Below are 19,921 nucleotides of genomic sequence, written 5' to 3'. Positions count from 1 at the left end.
CGTTCATCTCTTCTCCTGTTTACTGCCTTTGCTCACTTATTTACTGAACACTTCCATGTGCTAGTCACCATGAATAAAATCTCTCGTGAGATTTCCAATCCCTTCTTCTTGGCTTCCAAACACTTGTGGCTGAAACTGCTGGGATGGTGTCTTACGCAGACCTTCATGTTTGGTCACTTCTACTCAGTTCATGAGGTATTCACTGAATACCTACTGCTCTTATACTAGTCACTGAGGAGATGCCCTAAGCCTGGTAGGAGTAGATAAGACCCACCCACATGAAGTAAGTAGGTTGTGACAGACAAGAGAGCCTGTGATTAAGAGCTCAAGGAGCGATTCAGACAAATGCTTCAGAACACCCGAGGAATGGAGATCAGTACAAACAAATGGGTCACCAAGAGATTCGTTTGTGCCTGTCCTGATGCGATTCTTACATCCCTTTGCAGCCTCCACCATTTTCCGCTTCGAGAATGGCTTTGAGCTTCCCGGCAGCCAAAATAAAAAGAGTGATTTGGGGAAATGATTCCTGTTTTCAAAAAGAAGTTTCAAAGGGAAGGCGATGTTTATCTCAGTGCAGAATGGTAACAGCAAGATCCCTGGACTTTCTGCACGGGCTGCACAGAGGCCGTGGTCCTGAATGCCTTCCCACCGCTGTTGCGGCACTGTGTTTCAACAGCCTGTTTGATTATTGGGACATCCTCTGAGAACACTCAGTGAGTTACATTAGAAAACATCTCGGTGCAGGCAGACAGCAGATGCCCAGAGTGAGTCTTTGGTGGTCTGCTTTCGTGTGAAGACAGGGCCTAGTTCTCAGAGCAGTAGAAGACTGCAGATGCCTCAGTAGGACACCCCGAGCTGGACTTTGAAAGCAAAATGACAAGTGTTAGAAGAACATACCCTCTGACCAAGCCCAGATGGCTGACATATTATGCTTTTATCTTATGAGTGTTCGTTATTTATAAATAAGCCTGTCTATTCTGTTATATTGTAAGCTTTGTGAGATGGCGATTGTGTCTTTTGCACTCTGAGTTACCAGAAGCAGAGAGCACATGGCCTATGTGCAAGGAACAGTAAATATGATTTTCTGAGTTAATGGTAGTCTAGATCTACTGAGCAGGAATTACAGAATCAAAGGAGATGCACGATTCCAGAATTCTTGGTGATCTTTGTTCAGTGTCTTCCTTTAGACATGAGAACATCAAGACGGAGAGGTGAAATGACTCTCCCAGGGACACATGCACAGCTAGGTGAAGCCAGAGCTGGCCCCCAGGCCTGGTGAGAACCTACTGGTGAAACCACATGTTTTACCTCTTCCTTTCTCATATCCCTGAACACTCTGAGAATCCTTCCTGCTCTGTCAGCATTGTGGAATGTGTTTCAATATGCTTCAGTTTAAATTCCTGCTGTGCTAAGTCAAAAAACTAAACAACCAAACCAACTAAAACTGAAAGGCTAGTGTAAAAGTTAACCACGTTTTTGAAGTTATCAGCGGGATTGTGGTTGAGGAAACTGCCATCACATTGTATATGAGACTGAAATCATGAAGGGATGACAGCTACTGTCTGTTGAGTACACACTGTTGTCAGGCTCTTGGAAATGCACTTTGTAGAAAAGATATTATCTCATTTAAATCCTACAACTACCCTATGGCGCAGGTACTATTTATTATTCTCACTTTACAGATAATGAAACTAAAACTAGGGATGCCAAGAGAGTTGCCCAAGATGTCCCATCCAGTTATTTGGAGAGCCAGGGTTTTAATCCAGTTCCGTCTGACTCCAGAGTCTGAGCTCTTATTCCTATACTAAACTGACATACATACTGAGGGAGGAACACAGGAAATGGGGTGACGGAGTAAGTTTTTTAAATTATCATGGAGATTCTGCGGTGACCTTTTCAAAGGAGATTTAACTCAAGAAGGGAGTGGTAGAGGGAATGTTCACAATAGTCTACTGAGTTGCTCAGTACTAACCTTTACATTTGCACAATGGTCATGATGTTATCTGTGAGAATGGAATCAAAAACAGCTTAGATGGGTAGATGTTAATGAATGTCCAAAAAAAAAAAAGTTTAAGATGAATGATTTCAGTTTGGTTCATTCTGTGCTTAAGATGCTTCAGGAATACCCGTGAGACAGTCCAGTGAGCCTGAGCTTGGGGTGGACAGTCCTTTATCAGGGGTACAACACTTGAGTCCTAAACTCTGCCATTCACTAGTTCTGGGATCTGGGAATTACTTAATCTTGCTGTTCCTCGGTTATTTCATCACCAAAATAGGGATGATAATAATCCCTACTTCATATGATGCAGTGTGGATTAAACATGACACTATGTGTAAGGTGCTAAACAGTGCCTGCAGTGTAGTAATACCTCAAAAAATTGCAGCTCTTTTTATATTTAGGTCTGGCTTTTGGGAGAGAGCCCTGGACTGAAGAGAGAGATTGACAGACACATCTGTTATTGGTTGAATCGTGTCTCCCCCAAAATGACATTATTTAGAAATAGGGTCTTTGCACATTTAATCAGGTTAAGATGAAGTCTTTAGGGTGGGCCTAATTAAATTACTGGTGTCTTTACAAAAAGAGAAAACGTGGACATAGACACACACAGAAGGAAGACGATGTGAAAACACACAGGGAGAATGCCAGGTGAAGACAGGCAGAGACTGGACTGATGCAGCTGTAGGGAATGCCAGGGAACACCAAGGACTGGCGGCCACCACCCAAAGCTGGGGAGAGGCCAGGAAGGACCCTATCCAGAGTCTCACAGGGAGTGTGGCTTTGCCAACACCTTGATTTCAGACTTCTAGCCTCCAGAACTGTACAAAGACTGTACATTTCTGTTGTTTTAAGCCACCCAGCTTGTGGTACTTTGTTACAGAAGCTGTAGGAAACTCACACAGCATGCATGTTGCAGGTAAAGCATGACAGGAGATAGGAATGCCCAAAGATATATATGCAGTAAGGAGAGCAGTAAACCAAGCACAAAGCTCTTGGGGACACCAGCATTTAAAGAGGGGACAAGGAAAGAAAACCCAGGCAGGAAGGAACTTCTAAGTGGGACAGGTCATTCCATTTCTAAAACATAATGAACGTAAGCAATGTTGTCATAACTAAGGGCAGACAAGAGGGAAAAAAAACAAAAACAACGAAGGTCTAGATTATTCAAAAACTAGATAATTAGCCCCAGCAAAGTTGAAAATGGCTCCATTCAGAGAAATATGTTGGTGTTTCAAAATCTCAATGACATGCTTAGAGCCCAACAAAATTAATTTAGTCATTTATTTTTGAAATAAAATACACAATAGAATTGTACATTCTCAAGCAAGTAGAGGACAGGCACTCTTTTTTACAGTTTTTGACTTCACGGGGTGTTGCACAATTCATATGTATAATTAATTTTTTGACAGTTGATCAATGAATGAAATAGAGCATAGCATGAGCTAGGTTGATGGCTGCATTAAAAACGGAAAATATTCAAAGTGAAGAGGTAAAATGTGTGCATAGAGCACTCTTGGTTCTAGTAAAATAGAGAACTTGGAAGGACCTAAAAACCATTCCTCTTGCAAAACACCTGGAAATGCTGCATAGAATTTAACATCCTTTTAAATACATAGCCAAACTGGGAGGAAAGTCGATGAACTCCCCAGGGACTAAAATAAGGAGGGAACTGAGAAGAAAAACGCCCATTCTCATGTTGGCACTTGGTTGTCCTAGGTGGCACGGATGGGGGTGGGGGTATCAGCATCTATAATGCAGAATTGGGGTTTTGAAAGTCAACTAAGGGCAAGAGATGAGGTCTTGGGCCTGTGCAAAGCAGAGAGTTAGAAACAAGCCCCTTCAGACATCAACTTTGCCAGCACCCTAACCTTGGCTTTCCAGCCTCCAGAACCAGGAATGATGTATTTCTATTGTTTATGCATTGCCCAGTCTGTGGCATTTTTTTATAGCATCACAAATGAAATAAGACACTCTTCCAATCTATTCGTCACATCACAGCCTAGAAAAAATTTGCAAAAATGTAAATTTTATCATATCAACCTCCTGCTTAGAACACTTTGTGGTTCTTTTTCTCTTCAAGACAGGGTTGAAACTCCTTAATGTGGCTTAAGTGATTGGTTCTTGTGGCTTCATCTCTCCTCAACCTTCTCTTAAACTCTTTGTTCCAGAATTTAATTAATTAATTAATTAATTAATTATATTTAAATTTTTATTGTTAAATTTTAATTAAAAATTTAAAATTATTAAAAATTAAAAAATTAAAAATTTACTAAAACTAAAAATTAATTTAAAATTTTAATTTAATTATTATTCAATCAATCAATTAATTAATTGATTAATTATTAATTTTATTTTAAAATTCTAACTATTAATTTTATTTCCTTGAATATGCCATGCCTTTTCTTTCCACAAGACCTTTGCACTCTCTACCCAAATTCTTCTTAGAGGATTCATCAAAGATTATTTGGTAATGTATATTATCAAGTGATCTCATGTGTAATAGTTCACCAATGGATTATCTCTAAATAGGCCCAATGTTACTTCTCTGATTTCTTAATATTGACCCTTATGACAGGGGTCTGTCTTGGTTATGTGGGACCTGATTATTAAATCTTTTGAGGAGACATCTTTAAGAAAAGGTATACAAATCATGAATACAAAATTAGTATGAAAATGAATATTTATTTAGAAAAAGAAATCACAACTAATGTATTGGTGCCTCGGAAATTCAGGCACCTTTCCTCTGAGATTTCTTTAGGTCATTTCTCAGATACACGTACATCGAAAGTTTCTGTTTGCAACCTGGCTTCCCCTCCCAACTCAGGGCACTACCACTCCCAACAGTAGTCACTCAGAGTGGCCCATGCACGTGAGTGGCTCTGGAACTTAAACTTCATTAGCTTCATAAAAAATTTACCTCCTCTCTGAAGTTTTGATATTTTTAATAATTCCTGAGTGTCCCAGCTAACACAAATGCTTACTGGCTTCTTTAGTTATAATTCTGCCTAAAACTTGGGAAATAGGAAGATATGGGCATCTAGTAATATTTTCTCAATGTCCTTTCCTGGGGTGTTAAGTAAATTAACCAGGAAACTATTTACTCTGTGTGACATCACAGCTCTGTCTTCATTTTCTAGTATCTTCTAAGCCAGTGGTTCCCAAATCTGGCTAAATATCAGAATTAGAGAATTCTTTGTAAATATAAATTCTTGGTTCCAATTCTAAACCTGCTAAGTTAGAATCTCCCAAAGTTGGGACTGTAAATCTATATTTTAACAAGCTCTGCTGGTGATTCTTAAGTTGTCAGTTCAGAACCAATCTAAGACAAGCATTTGAAAACAACTGGTCTAAAGAATTGAAGAAGCTGGGTTGTAGACCTGGATTCTTGAAGAACAAATAGTCTCAATCAGTACATTTAACTTTATAATACAGAGAATTAGGGGTTCTAAGAACCTAGATCCCCTGTTACAGATCCCTCGTACTGCCACATTAGGACACTCATTTTTTTTTGAAACCCTAACAATTTCTGATAAAGGATATAAAAAAGCACCCCATATTGGCTCAAATTATAACAACAAAAAATGACAGTTTTTACCCTGTGAAATAAAAAGTATACATTTGTGCATATGATTGTTCTATCCACTGCACAAATAACTAATGTAATTAAGGGCAAAATCCAGAAAAATTTTAAATGCAAATATTTTAGTAATTCCATTAATTGAAAAGGCACTATCAACCATGTTACAGAGAAACAGGTAGATTTTATTAGTACAAGAACTTTTATATATGTGTGCTATTCTCTTCCCAGCAATAAGAAGGCTAGTTGAATATGCCATTTTCACATTCACAGGACTCATTTCCTCTGAAGGAAAGTGGTTAATTTCTGAAGAGTGTGTATATGGGTAATGTTCTATGTGGAACAGCAGTATTCTCCTCTTTGGAGATCCAATAATATCACTAGAATTTTCAGATAATTTTTTCTGAAGAATCTTTGTAAATATATTTTAAAATATATTTTTTTATCTGTCTGTGTAGTCATGAAACATACAATGACTACTGAGAGAATTCGGTGTCACTACCTTGATTCATGTTAAAGTGCTAGTGGTTTTACTAATTATTGCCTTACATCATCAGTGAAAATGTCAACACAGCGAAAATGGCAAATAAAGCCTTAGTAGTACTATGAAAATAGTTTTGACCATACAGACCCCCTGAAACTGTTTGCAAAAAGGGGACGGCAGACCTCATTTTGAGAACCACTACTTCAGACCACTTCTTGCCAAAATGGAGTCGACAGCCAGAATTCTCAAGATGTTTTCATGCAACTTCTTACTCTGCAACTACTTATGGAAATAGCTGAATCTTTTGTTTCCGTTTGTGGCCACCACTCCTAGAAGCTTATGCATGATACTAAATCCTTTATTTATTTGGCTGCTGCTAGTGAATCTATGGCTGCTCTCTTTTCCTTATTCTAATGGATGATTGGACTACATTCTACCACCTTTATATCCATAAGCATATTTGGGTTTTTGAATTAATTAAAAATCATCTTTTTCTATTATTATTGTAGTTGGCATTTCTCTTTCATTGAATAAGAGTTTGTATCAGTCAAGGTTTAATCAAGGAAGCAAATCACTAAGTGTTATAAGAGATTTATCTTAGAATTGTAGGAACAGGTGGGGAAGTAAAGGTCTTGAAGAGAAGTTGGAGGATCGGAGTCTGAGTTACCAATCGGTCCATCAGAAAGGCCAAGTATGCCTAACTACCAAAGGGGGGCCGTGGAGGGGCAGTTTATGCAGAGGTCTATGAAAAACTGTTGCCTCTGAATAACCACAACTTCCACTGGTCAACAGTGCAAGTAGTGAGGGAAAAAAGCTAGATGTGGAGCAGAAGAGAGTGATGACAGGCTGACACCTGCCAGGGACCTCTTCTGTCTATCTCTGAATCTGCCTGAGAAAAGATCTGCAGATGGTTATGGCCACTGCCTTATTTCCACTTTTCAAATATTGTGCAAGTTTCTTTCTTGGCCAATTCTAATCTGGAAGAATAGAAGGAAGGGAATTGTGGAAAATGTAATTAATTCCCAGCTTAGCTACACTGACAGAGTACAAACCACCAGAGTGTAATGCCACATATTATCTTTTTTCTAAGGCATAAATATGAAACTTACCAAATTATTTTCTAGATAAGAAGTATCAAAGAGTTTTCTAGAGAATTTTCCCCTATTTTACAAAAAAAATTTTTTTTCCAAAAAAATGAGAAGAAAATCTCATTTATTTAGTTAATGCATACCACCCATATAGGCTCTATAGAGTTGAATGATTTTTTTTTTCCCAAGGATTAAAATTCTTAACGTTACAGTCACATGGAAATCATCCTTCATTTTAACCTAAAGATTGCTTGGTGCATATTCTTCAGATATTTCAAGCAAAAATTAGCAGTAATGTATTATTTTTATCATCAGAAGAAGGTTAACTGTAAATTATACACACACATGCATAAATATATAATACACACATATCCATGTATGAGGGCAATTCAAAAAGCTCATGGCAGATTCATATTATCTTTCAATTCTATTTTTCCACAAACATTTTGAAGTCCTCATATACCCATATATGCAGGATTTCATATGTTTTTTTACGTGTATACAGTGCTTACTGTTTTCTATTCATAAAAAGTTTAAATTAGAACCATATAAGCATCATTATACCCTCCTTACAGGTTTCTTTCTAGATAGTAAAGGTCTATGAAGCACATAAACACTGGTTAATAATATGCTTCATTTTCTTATATCTTCTCACCACAGACTTTTTAATTGCAGTATGTATAGAGACTTAGCTTTCATGTTTTAAGAGCATAAAAACATCCATCAACAGCAAGTCTTTATAAATAGGGGGTCTTGAAGGGTCTTAGATCCATAATTTCTTTTGGTAAGTTAAAAAATTTATTATTATTTTTAACTGACACATAATAATTGAACGTATTTATGGGGTACATCGTGATTTTTTTTATTAAAAAACTAGCTGATTTTATTATTATTATCAATACCAAACAAGTCTTTAAATCAATTAAAATTTAATTAAGCATAAAGTTACTTTCACATTTGTCTACAACCATAGTAAATACAGTTCTTGGCATAAAGACACAGCCCTTGGAGTTTAAAACATCCCCAACTGCAAGATTACCTATATAAAATTCCCGTTATTGTTTATGTAATAGTGGATTAGTTAACCAAATTTAAATAATTATACAATCTAGGATAAAATAAAATGGAAATAATTTACTCATAAAATTCATATTTAAATCATCTTTATTTACAAAATACTATCCTGAGAATTATACTTCCATTAAGCTTCAATTTGAGCAAAAAACGTAGTTACTTAAACTGAAAATGAGGGACAAGTCAAAACTATTTATGAAGAGAAACCAAAAATACTGTCAGGTTTCTTGCTGTGGTTCTGGATCTCAGGAGCAGGCTCATTTGAGCACAGAATCGACCCTGAAGGGAACTCACTCCTACTTTCAGAATGTAGGGGTGGAGGTTAAAATCCAGCTCTCAGAGGAACATAGGAGGAAAATCCCTCCATTAATAGACATTTCTCATTGCAAATGGAGGTGGTGGCTGGACAGGGAAAACCCTTGGTAGAAAGTAATTTCGAGGAGCTCCATACATGCTTCCTGGAGGAGGTGGAGGAGAAGGAGGTTCTCTTCTCATGAATGGACCCCTTAGATCCACTGGAAACAATGGACCTCTGATTGCAGGAAAAGGTGAAGGAACAAAGCCAGGGCCAGTTGCTTCACTTTCTGCAGGTACAGATGAATTAGGCACATTTACATTACCAAGATCGTCTTTGGTATCATTTCTACTGGATTTCATTTGTGAAGACTTTGGCCCATCCACTTTATCCAAAGGCGAGATATTAAAACTTCTGAGTTCTGCTGGTCCAGACGGTCTACCAGAATGAGAATAACGTCTGTCTTGCCTTCGTGGAAGAAGAACTGGATCAGAATATGGTTGGCCTGGTGGAGGGATCGTCATCCCCCGGTGCTGTTCCCATGGAGGTGACAGGAACCCAGAAGGTGCTCCATGAGAATCAGTTAACCTATCACAGCCTGGTTCTACTCTTTCATTGGTCATCTGATGGTCCAGAGTATTCTCTGGGCCTCTCGAGCCTCTTGCTCCTCCTTGCCCTGGAGTCAAAGGTGAGAGTCTGAGTGGAGAGAGAAAAGCTCTCGTTTGGGATGAAGGTCGACCCAATGGTGAGGGACCATATGGGGAATGCTCTCCACCAAATGCTGTATTTGGAACATCAAGTGCATAAGGATCTTTTTTGAAAAGTTCAAATTTAAACTCTCTTTCCGTTAATTTTTGTCTCTTGTAAACATTTCCTTTTCTTAAATAACTGAGGTGTCTTTCAGCAGTCTCAGCTGCCAACCAATTATCATGCACTTCTTTCTCATGGGAAGTCATCTGCCCTTGATAAGAACAAATGGTTCTCTCCAATTCTTCTTCAACATCTTTGGCTCACCTTCTATAGGTCTCCAGTTCTTCAGCTGGATGGCTCATCTTTTCTTCTACTTTGGAAAGTTTCTCCTCCTTCTCTAACCAGTAATTTTCCTCTACTATTAATTTCCTGTGGAGTTCCATTCCATTTTCTTGATACAGTTCAGTCATTACTTTAAGTTTCTGCTGAAGCTTCTGATTTTCACTTTCCAACTGTGTGATTTCTGACTGTAAAGATCCTTGTTCAGTCTGGAGATTTTTAATATTCTCTGTAAGCTCTTCCTTTGTTTTATCTACTTCAGATAGCTGAGTGTGGATTTGGTTTCTTTCTTCTTCTGGGGTTTTTAAAGAAGCATTTAACTTAGCAGCGTGAATCAGTTTCTTCAAAGCTCCTTTTGGCAGATCATCTAAGCGAGCACCATTTTGTGATTCACTCTTCATTTGCAATTCCAAGTCATCATCCATTATGTCTTCTCCAAGCACAGCAGCCCAGTCTTTCATCTTGAGCAAGCGTTCAGTCAGAGACTTGATGTGATTTTCTTTATCCCTTACAACTTGTTCTGCGTGTACTTTGGAGTCTTCAAATGTTATTTTCTGTTTATTAAGTTCACTCACTTGTTCTTTCAATACTTCAGCCTCTTGTAAAAGCTGTTTCTGGCTTTCCTGAAGTTGGGAATTTTCATTCAAGGCATCTTTTATTGCCACCTTCAGACGTTCTTCATTCATTTGAAATATTTTGGAGATTATTTTGGCTTCAGCTACTTGTGACTTGATGGATTTTGATTCATCTTCTAGGGACTGTATCCTTTTTGAAATATCTGCCATCAGTTCATCTTGCTCAGAATGTTTAGATTTCTGTTCCTTTAATTCTTTTGCTAGAAAGACTATTTCATCCTCAAGTTTAGATTTGGACCTGTTCAGCTTTTCATAGGTTGCCTCCAAACTTTGTGCTTCTGTTGACTCCTTCTCAAAGCTGGCATCCTTCAAAGCTGACTCTAAGCTTTCATACTCCTCTTGAACAATGCTAAATTTTTTGAGAAGTTTACATTTTTCTTCAATTAGTCCAGAAAACTTTTCAGCAAGCTTTTTCTCTCTTCCTACATAAAGCTGGCTTCTAACCGATTGAACGCTTCTCCACAAAAGCAAGAGAATAAAAAATCCAGTAATAGCCACACATATCACCAATTCCGACGGAAAACCAGGTCCCGGTCTCAGATCTTCAGGCAATGCTGCCACAGTCCTGTGCAGCTTTTCCAGGACCAGCCCCAGGTATGGCTGAGGGGCAGCCCCAGGCACCTCCACGGCGCCGAGGCTGCTCTGGCTGTGGCCGCAGTAGCCATGGCCCGGCCGGGCCACAACCAGCAGCTGAGACAGCTCGGCGTTCTGTCGGGAACGCGAACCGGCCCGGCGACAGCAGCAGACCACGGCGCAGCCAGCCGTGCGGGGAGCCGGGGAGCACTGGCGCCCACCGGCCTCAGGTGTCCCCCACGCGCACCCTGGTAACCAGGGCCCTTTGTGACGTTTCACTTCCGCAACGCGGGCCCAAGCCCGCCCTGCACGAGCCTGTGACACACGCTGTTCTCGCCACCCCCCACCTCGGCTCGGTTTCAGCCGGGCCACTGCCGTGTTTGAATACATGTTTATAATGTGTAATGATCAAATGTGGGTAAGTAGCATACTCATCGCTCAAATGTTTGTCATTTTTTCAAATATTAAGGACATAAAAGAAGAAACCATAAAAAAGAGGAACAAGACATGGGAAAGAACAGATGATTTTGAAGAAGAAGCAATAGAACTTCTAGAAATAAAAAAGGATTGATATAAAAACAGTTGATCTGAAAAAGCCAAAGAGTGAATTAGAGAAGGTTGACATGAGGACGTTACTTGGAGTATAAACAGTGACAAAGAGATGGAAAATATGAAAAAAAAGTCAAGAATTAGGAAGGTCAGGATAATAATATCCTATGTAGATCTAATAGAACTTCCAGAAAAGGAGGAAATAGGATAAAGGAAGAGATGAAATATTTGAAGAGATAAAAGCTAAGATTTTTCTAAAGTTGATGAACAAAACCAATCCAAATACAGGAAGTTCAACAAGTCAGAGCATGATATTGATTTAATTGTGCCCCCCAAGTTTTATGTATTGAAGCTTAATCCCCCTTGTAACTCCTGAGGATAAGAACTCCTATTATGGTAATTGAAGCGTGGGGTCTTGAAGAGGTGATTAGACTGTAGGACCCTGCCATAAGGAATGGATTAATCATGGTGGTCAGGGGCGTGGTTCTGAGGGCTTTAAAAGGAGAGCACGTGAGAGTCTCTCTCTCTCTGCTCCGCCATTCTTACCATGTGAGACCCTGTATTGCCAAAGTTACCACCAAAGAAGGCCCTCATCAAAAGTATTCCTTTGACTTTGGGCTTCTGAGCCTCCAAAATTGTAAGCAATAAATTACGTTTTCTTATAAATTACCCAGTTCCAGTTATTTTGTTATAAGCAACAGGAACTGACTAATACAGAGCAAGATACAAAGAAGTCCACACTAATCATGTTATGGTGGGACTGCAGAACACCAAAGACAAAGACAGTTAAAAAGAACTAGAGAAAAAAATAGACTACATGAAAGGAATGGCAGTGTTATAAGGACAGAGCACTACTCAACCGTAAAACAGAAAGAACACAGAGGGCAGTAGAAGAAAGTGTTCAGTGGTCGGGGAGAAACTGGCATAGAGATCTGTAGCAATTCGCTGGGCCCTTAACCTTTCTGTTCTTCCACAGACCCATTTGGCATCCTGGTGAAATTGATGTATCCTTTAGAACAACGTCTTTAAATGAATAAAATAAAATTCATAGGAATGCAAAGGAAACTGGTTACATTAATAGTCTATTCTAATTTATTATGTAAATTGAGGGTGAAATAAAGATACTTTAAATAAAGGGTGAGAGTTTTGGGGTAACTGATCCTCACGTCTGGGAATAACAAAAGATTTAATAAACAAAGAAAAAATGGATCCTAGAAGAAGAGAGTGAGGTATAAGAAGGGAAAAAGAGCCATGAAATTGGTTAAGATGAGGACAGACCTAAAGAGAAATGGCTATAAAATGACAATCACAGCCTGCTAAATAGGGAGAGGAAGAGTGAGGTGGGATAAAAATAGTGGAACACATTGTCATGTGAGATTAGAGATGGACGTTTAGAGCTGGGGCGTTCTAAATTTCCTACATTATTTGGGGAAAAAATAAATTTGGTGATTGAATTTAGATTTCTTTTAAAAGATTAGCAAGTAAAAAAAGAGAACTAGAATGTTAAATAGCCAAACCAGTAGAGAAAGGAAGGAAAAAAAAATGAAGAAAAACAGATCAATTCAATTGGACACTTGTAAAGGAGAAATAAGAAAGACCAGACAAAGCAAGGTCAACAGAAAGCCCAAAATAAGATGGTAAAAATCAGATAGATCAGTAACATAAGTGTAAGTAGACCAAACTTGCTTTAAAAGACAGAGAGTGATAGACCAGATTTTACAAAAACATCTTACACAGCAAACATATGGAATAAGATGTACTAATCAAAATATAATCAAAAGAAAGCTAACAAAAATGGAAATAGAAAGCAGATGAAATAGACTTTCAGGCAGAAACCATTATTGGAGATAACTGAGAATCATTATATCATGAAAGAAGGATAAATTCATGAAAAATATGTAATGATGATAAACATATATACACCTAATAGCATAGCCTTGAAATACATAAGAACTACAAGGGCAAATGGACAAATCCACTTTAGTGAGAGATTTTAATTTGCCTTTCTCAGTAATTGGTTGATCAATGACATTAAAATTAAATATACATTACCAATTTTGATCCAATGGGTACTTACAGAACTCGGCACCCAACAGTTAGAGAATGTTCATTTTTTAAGCACTCATTTACAAAATTTACATTTACAAAAATTGATCATGCACCATGCAACCAAAAAATTAACAAACCAGAATAAAAAAGAAATCAATTTCATATAGAACCCATTCACTGGCAAAAGTACAAAATTAGGAATCAGTAAGAAACTGGTAAATGAACACCATCCATAAGTTAGAAATTTAAAAGACTCAGAAACAGCTTTGAGGTAGGCTCCTTACTTGAGATCAAATTTCAATTTGCAGTGGAATGAGCATTGTTCAAATTCAAGCCAGTTATTTCTATTGGGCCTGCTTTATAAATGTGAGTTTTGTCCTCATGAGGGGGTGAAATGTTAAATCTTATTTTTGTAGGCTTATGACACAGCAGATTGGCCGACTTGCCCAAGGCCTGATTTTACAAAGATCTCACTAGGCTTGCAATATGGCTTAGAGGTAAATTTTATTTGATTTGATGTTTTTTTCATAACCAAGGGTGGTTTTTCTACCAGGAAGCCAATATTTTTCATTGATATTGTTCAGGAAAAGTGACATTCAAGACTTACATTATCACCAATTTGGTTCTTGTTTAGTCTTGCTTGTTTTCATTTCTCTGGAGGGGCCTTCAAGACAGGACGTTTGCCTATTCGAGGCATTTTGTTGCATAAAGGTACAGCATATCTTTGGCAATGTGATACCCTTTTGCCTGATTTAAATGTCTACTTAATATTTTCCTGGCAGCAGCAGAACTCTACAGGGTCATAATCTTATTTCATATTTTTTTTAAAAAAAAAAAACCTGTTTCAAGTATAAAAAAAGAAAATTCAACCCTCGTCCCACTCACGGCTTACCCCCCACCCCCACCCCACATACATAATGCATTAAGAAGTATGCCTCCAGAACTCTGTGTATGATGGTTCTTTCATTTATTTGTTTTAATTCCAATTTACTGAAATAGAATGCATAAACCTTTGGATATTAACCATGTAATCTAAGATACAAATGAGAGGTTTCAGAGGGGGATGCCTTCTCTCTTTTCCCCTGTGCCATGAGAATTTACCATTTTGGTGTCCATGAAACATGGAAGGATGACACTGATGCTTTCAAAACAATTGGAGTGAAGGGCTGGAAACAGAACAACTTATCTTCAATGGCTCATGATTCATTTGGCAGAGCATCTCCAAAAGCTTCTTAAAATAAAGTGATAAATCAGACCTTTGTGTTTAAAGGAAGAGGCTGCCTCCCTCAGCGATAATAGATTGTTTATTTCATTTTGCCAGAGTTTGCCATGCAAAATCCAGTGTGTTAGTGCATTCCTTTTGGCAAAGTGCTTTCACATACATTATCTCATTTACTTTTTTATTCCTCTGACATTTTATTTAATTACCCACAGAAAAACAAAACTAATTCCAGAGAGGTTAATGTTTACTTCTAGAAAATATTGACTCAGAGCTCAAACATGGATATTCTGACTCTCAATAAAGCCCTTTCTTTTCATGAACAAGTTTTCTGTGCTTGGTGTAATTGAAGATATTTTTTGATTCCTTAGACATTTTCAATGACTCTGAAATTCCTAGAAAATCAGGTCCACTTTCCTCTACATTTTCGTTTGTAGCTGTGTGCTCTGTGAAACCTCCACCACAGCCACACCAAATTTCTCCTTTTTTCCTCAACATACTAGACCTTTCATTCCTCCATGGGCATGAAGCTGGGCTCAAGCTGTTCCCCCAAATGAAAAAACTTCTCTACTTCTGTCAAGGTTCTTGCTGTGAATCTAGGCTCAACCCAATCCCCCCCGGTAAGCCTTTGCCTCTTTTCCTGGTTGGGATCAGCTGTTCCTTCTCTGTACTTCCACATCCTGCATTGAAAACATGGATTTAATTCTGTTTTGTGGGTTTTGGTCATAGCTGCCTTTCTCTGCCAATTCTTAGCATCTCTCTTTGTTGGCCACTTCTCAGTCTCCATAGTACTTGTGCATGTAGTAAATGCCCAATAACTCTTTCTTGAGTTAAATTAATCTTAGCTCTTATACTATTCCAGTCATTCCTCCATTCCTCAGGTCCTGGAATTCTACACATTTTCATGTAGATGAGGAGAAGGAGGCCCAGTCTTAAGGTTAGGTGACAAGGCTCTGAGCCACACCCCTACCTAGAGGCAGAAAGTGTTGAGGAGAGGCACACCTACACATAGGCAAAGGTGACTTCTCAGCCTGGGCTCCTTATGTTGACCCCTCCCCTTTCTCTTTCACATGTATTGTTGGGAGTCAGGGGAAAAGGTAGGGTCTGGTGAATCTTTTGAGACCTGTGGGCCCCTTTCTGTGATGGTAAGGTGGGACAGAAACAGGAAAGCTTTGCTGAGATATTATGGGTCACAGAGGAGACCAGAGAATTTCTACTAGGGCTCTCTATGGAGTTAAAAGGTGAGTAAGGACAAAAAGATGACAGCCAGGACTCAACACAGTAACCTGAACCCTAGAAACCTCCACTTGCAGCTGCAGTGGCCATGCACAGTCCAGGTAGCTGGGCGGAGTTCATTGTGGGCTGTGTCCTTGGGGCAGAGACTAGGTCTTGGGTCTAGTTTTCAATTCCCTGCTCAGAGACTCATCATAAGTGTTTACACCATGAGAGGATCAAAGAGGCAGGTGCCTGAAAGAGGTGGTGAGTGTCGATGAGGATAAGAGGGTATGTGCAGGAAGGGGCTAGTCCTCCAAGCAGTGGGTGGCCTGTGGGCACAGGCACAGGGGCATCAGTTCAGGAGATGGCAGGTGGCTGTAGGATGAAAGGGGGATGGTTGGGAATGACACCCATGAAGACAGTGGAGCCCATCAAACTAAGGAAGAGTTTGGGCTTTTCTCTTGCGAAAAATCTTCATTGTGGCACCTCTAGATAGGCCTGGAATCGTGGTGCCCCATAGACGGTCAGAAGGGAACGCCTTCACTTCCTCTACCAAGTGGCCTTTTTTTGTTGGTAACATTGTTTGCTTATAAATGTATTGGGCAAGGATGTGGAGATCAAATACCAAAAGGATATAGGATGACTCAATTTATGTGATTTTATTCTTTTCAAATGAATCAATCTCCATTAACAAAATGTAAAAGAAAATGAGGCTAATTTTCATACTCTTGAAAGAAGTTTTATAAAAATACTTAAATGTGTGTGTGTGTGTGTGTGTGTGTGTGTGTGTATTTCTTTGTAAGACCTTGTTTTGATTTAGAAAAATAGAGAATACATCTTTTACAAGTAATTTTTAACTCAAGTATTACATGTTTATTGTAGAAAAAAGAGAAAATATACTTTAGTAAAAGAGAAAAACCTAAAATTACGAAGAGACAGCAGTTGACATTTTGCTACACATCCCTGCAGACTTTTTTCCATGCAGACATTTATACATCTTTGCAAAATGCAATTATATTGCAATAATATTTTGAAACTTTTAAATTTAATTCACTTTGAACATTTTCCGTATTAATAAATATATTTCAGCAGTGTAATTTTTAGTTTCTAAGTATCACAGGAAGTTTCCTAAATCTACCTCAACTTAACTAGTCCTCTTTTTGCTGGAGATTTAGGGTGTTTCCAATGTTTTGTTATTATAAACAACACTACAAAGGACATCCTTGAAAATAAATCATTGCGCACATCCTCTATTATTTCCTTAGGACAAATTTCTAGAAGTGGAATTTCTAAGCCAGGGACTATGCACATTTCTAAAGGCACTTGAAATGTACTGTCAAGTTGCTCATCAGAAAGGCTGCCGTGGTTATAGTCACATCTGCAGTACTCAGGGATGGCCTTTCCACAACTCGAAGTGAGAATTTTAGAGAAAAGGACAAGACAGGTTGAGGAATCAGTCTCCGGGGCCTTGTGCAGGGTTCCCTTAAAGGAAAATCGAATGAGCCATGACAACCCTCGGTTTAGCAAGGAAACCAATTAAGGAACACACCGGGTACGATGGAGAGACTGGACTTCTCTTTTCAGCTGTCATACTACGATGTCATTTCACCTTTTTAATATGAATCTAGTGACTCTCAGGCAAGATGTTTATCATTTTGAGAATATCTGGTTTCACCATTAAGAAAACGTATTCCCAGAATGAACTGATTTCTAGAAGTAGTTACACCAAAAAATAGTCTTTCCACATTGATGAGAGCAGAATGAAACAAAACAAAAAGATGGCGTGCCTAACAGTGGAACTTATCAGAAGGACTCGGGCAGGACTGTGGAAGTCAGGGCCTTCCATATGTGTGGGCGTTCTAACTGTCCTCTGCACAGAACAGTGCATAAAGAACTTGAATTAAAGGTGCCCTAAGACCTCAACATGATCCATTTTTGCATAATGAGGAATCCTGATGTGCCATGAAAAGAATAACAACCTTCTACGAAAACGGTCTGGGGTTTTGAGCATGGTATCCCTGAAAGCAAAAGCCTGAGCCAATGGCAGAAGCCAGACAGCATTAACCTCCATGACACATGTAGTTTTCACCAACTAACTAGATGTTTCCATGTGTTTACGTGACAGAGGCGTGCATGCCCCTTTCTGTCTACACTGCATTGGAGTTTTTGTAGATGTTCTCTTTGCAGCAAAACCAGAGGCCCCTTTAGATTTCAGTCCCCATGCACTGATTGTTGACTGAGAGTTTGAGTGTTACAGTATTGGTTGAAACCCATTTCTGACCGGTCAAGTTGAAGATGCCTGTGCCCTATGACCCTGCAATTCCAAGTCTAAGTGCTCTCCCTAGGCCAGCGCTTCCCCAGATTTAACGTGAGAATCTCGTGAAATTGCAACCTCTGGTTCAGCGGGTCTGGGGTAAGGCCTGAAATTTTATATTCCTAATGGGCTCCCAGGTGGTGGAATGCTGCTAGGATGGAGGACCACACTTTGAGTGGCGAGGCCCTGGGCAGGTGGGCTGACCCTTTGCTGCACACTGGAGTCACCTGGGGGAGCTTCTAAACTTCCACATCCAGGCTTCCCTCCAGCCAAATTAAATCAGAGGTCTCTGGGTGAGACCAGGCATCCGTAGTTTATCAATCTCCCTAGGTGATTCCAACGTGGAGCACAGGCTATGGACCAATGCAGACGCCTTTACACGTGTGCAGGGTAATAGACATGGGCTTATTCCCCAAGTAAATTGGGTGTATTCATACTGCAGAGGCCCAAGAGCTGCTTAGTGATTGAATACAGTATAGCTACATGAGTTAACTTGGCTTCATCCTGAAAATATAGTGCTGAGCACCAAAAGCAAATCAGAAATCATTTGTTAACTTTAAAAACACAAAACAGTGTATGTAGTTGATATGACAAAAGTATTAAAATATGTGTAGGAATGATACATGTAATAACTTCAGGATAGTAGTTACTTCTGGGGTATCCAGGATGAAAATGGATTGGAGGTGGAAGATTCTTCTGGATTTTAAATAATTTCTTTCTTTTTTCTTTCTCTTTTTTTTTTTTTGGTGGCTGGCCGGTGCAGGGGTCCAAACCCATGGCCTTGGTGTTATAACACCAAACTCTAACCATCTGAGCTAGCCAGCCAGCCCCATGGATTTGAAATAATTTATCTAAGAAGATATGAAGCAGAAGGGAAGGAAAGAGAGAGGAAGGAGGAGGAAGAGGAAAGGAGAGATGGGAGGAGAGAAGGGAACTCTGATGGTATTTCTTACTAGGTATTACCATAATTATTTCTCACTATTATTTACTCACTATTATTATTATACTTCTGTAAACCTGGAATCTATTCCAACAGCACACTATGTGCTCTGTGCTTGAGTAGCCTGAAACATTAGTGGGACCAACCATGTTCTAAAAATATTAGCTAAAAAGTGACTGAAAAGGATGAGTTAGTCCCACACCGGATACTTTTACTCAAGACCATCAAGAACATCATGGCAATGGCTGACATCCAAGGAAGGACCTGTCCAGAGAACCTCATCTAAGCTGTCATTTCCCATGTGAAACAGACACAGAAAGGAGCAGCAGCCTCCCTGAGTGAGGTCCAGCAAGTTGAGACAGTGGGATTAGAACTCAGGGCTCCTGCTCCCAGCCCCGGTGTCTTCATCGCCCAGGGACCTGCCACCCTGTTTACCCCTCGAGATGTTGTGAAGACCCCTCCACTGAGGGTGTTCACTGTGGGGGCTCCAGCCTGCATGTCCGTTGGGGATCACCTGCCTCCTTCTCCCTGGGGTCCTACCCTGCTTGTCCTATGCCCCTGTGTCAGCATCCCCTCCTATATATGGCAGTGGAGCGTGACAGTGACCCTGCCTGCATCCTGTGCAGTGTTTGTGCTCTGCAGCTGTGGAATGCAAGGGCCCCTCACCCAACCCACCTCCTGCAGGTGCCTGTTAGTTGCAAGACCAAGTTCTGTGCAGGAAAAGACTGTAACTGACAGCTGTCTGTTAGGAGCACTAGCTCACAGGAGGGGCTAGGTTTGGGTTGACCTACACTTTATTTCCAATCCTGTGGTCAGTATTTTTCAGTATTTTGTACAAATACTGTTATTATTTTTTTTGTAATCTATCATTAGCCCTTTCC

The 19,921-nt window shown here is 39.4% G+C and overlaps 2 protein-coding genes across 3 annotated transcripts in view; one reads left to right on the top strand and one right to left on the bottom strand.

The window, feature by feature from the left end:
* ERG (ETS transcription factor ERG) overlaps positions 1 to 19,921 on the top strand; it is a 113,386-nt gene that overhangs the window by 71,048 nt on the left and 22,417 nt on the right. The gene's annotated exons all lie outside the window — the stretch shown is intronic.
* Positions 9,788 to 19,538, bottom strand: LOC134387528 (melanoma inhibitory activity protein 2-like; the record flags this gene model as incomplete). Its single annotated transcript, XM_063109983.1, is given in 3 exon segments — positions 9,788 to 9,820; positions 9,822 to 10,871; positions 19,476 to 19,538. Coding segments are annotated over 3 exon segments (1,146 nt in total), but the record flags the coding sequence as incomplete, so codon positions are not given.

Source organism: Cynocephalus volans, chromosome 1, assembly GCF_027409185.1.
Source record: "Cynocephalus volans isolate mCynVol1 chromosome 1, mCynVol1.pri, whole genome shotgun sequence".
Taxonomy (NCBI): Eukaryota; Metazoa; Chordata; class Mammalia; order Dermoptera; family Cynocephalidae; genus Cynocephalus; species Cynocephalus volans.
This window is presented reverse-complemented; position numbering and strand designations above follow the sequence as displayed.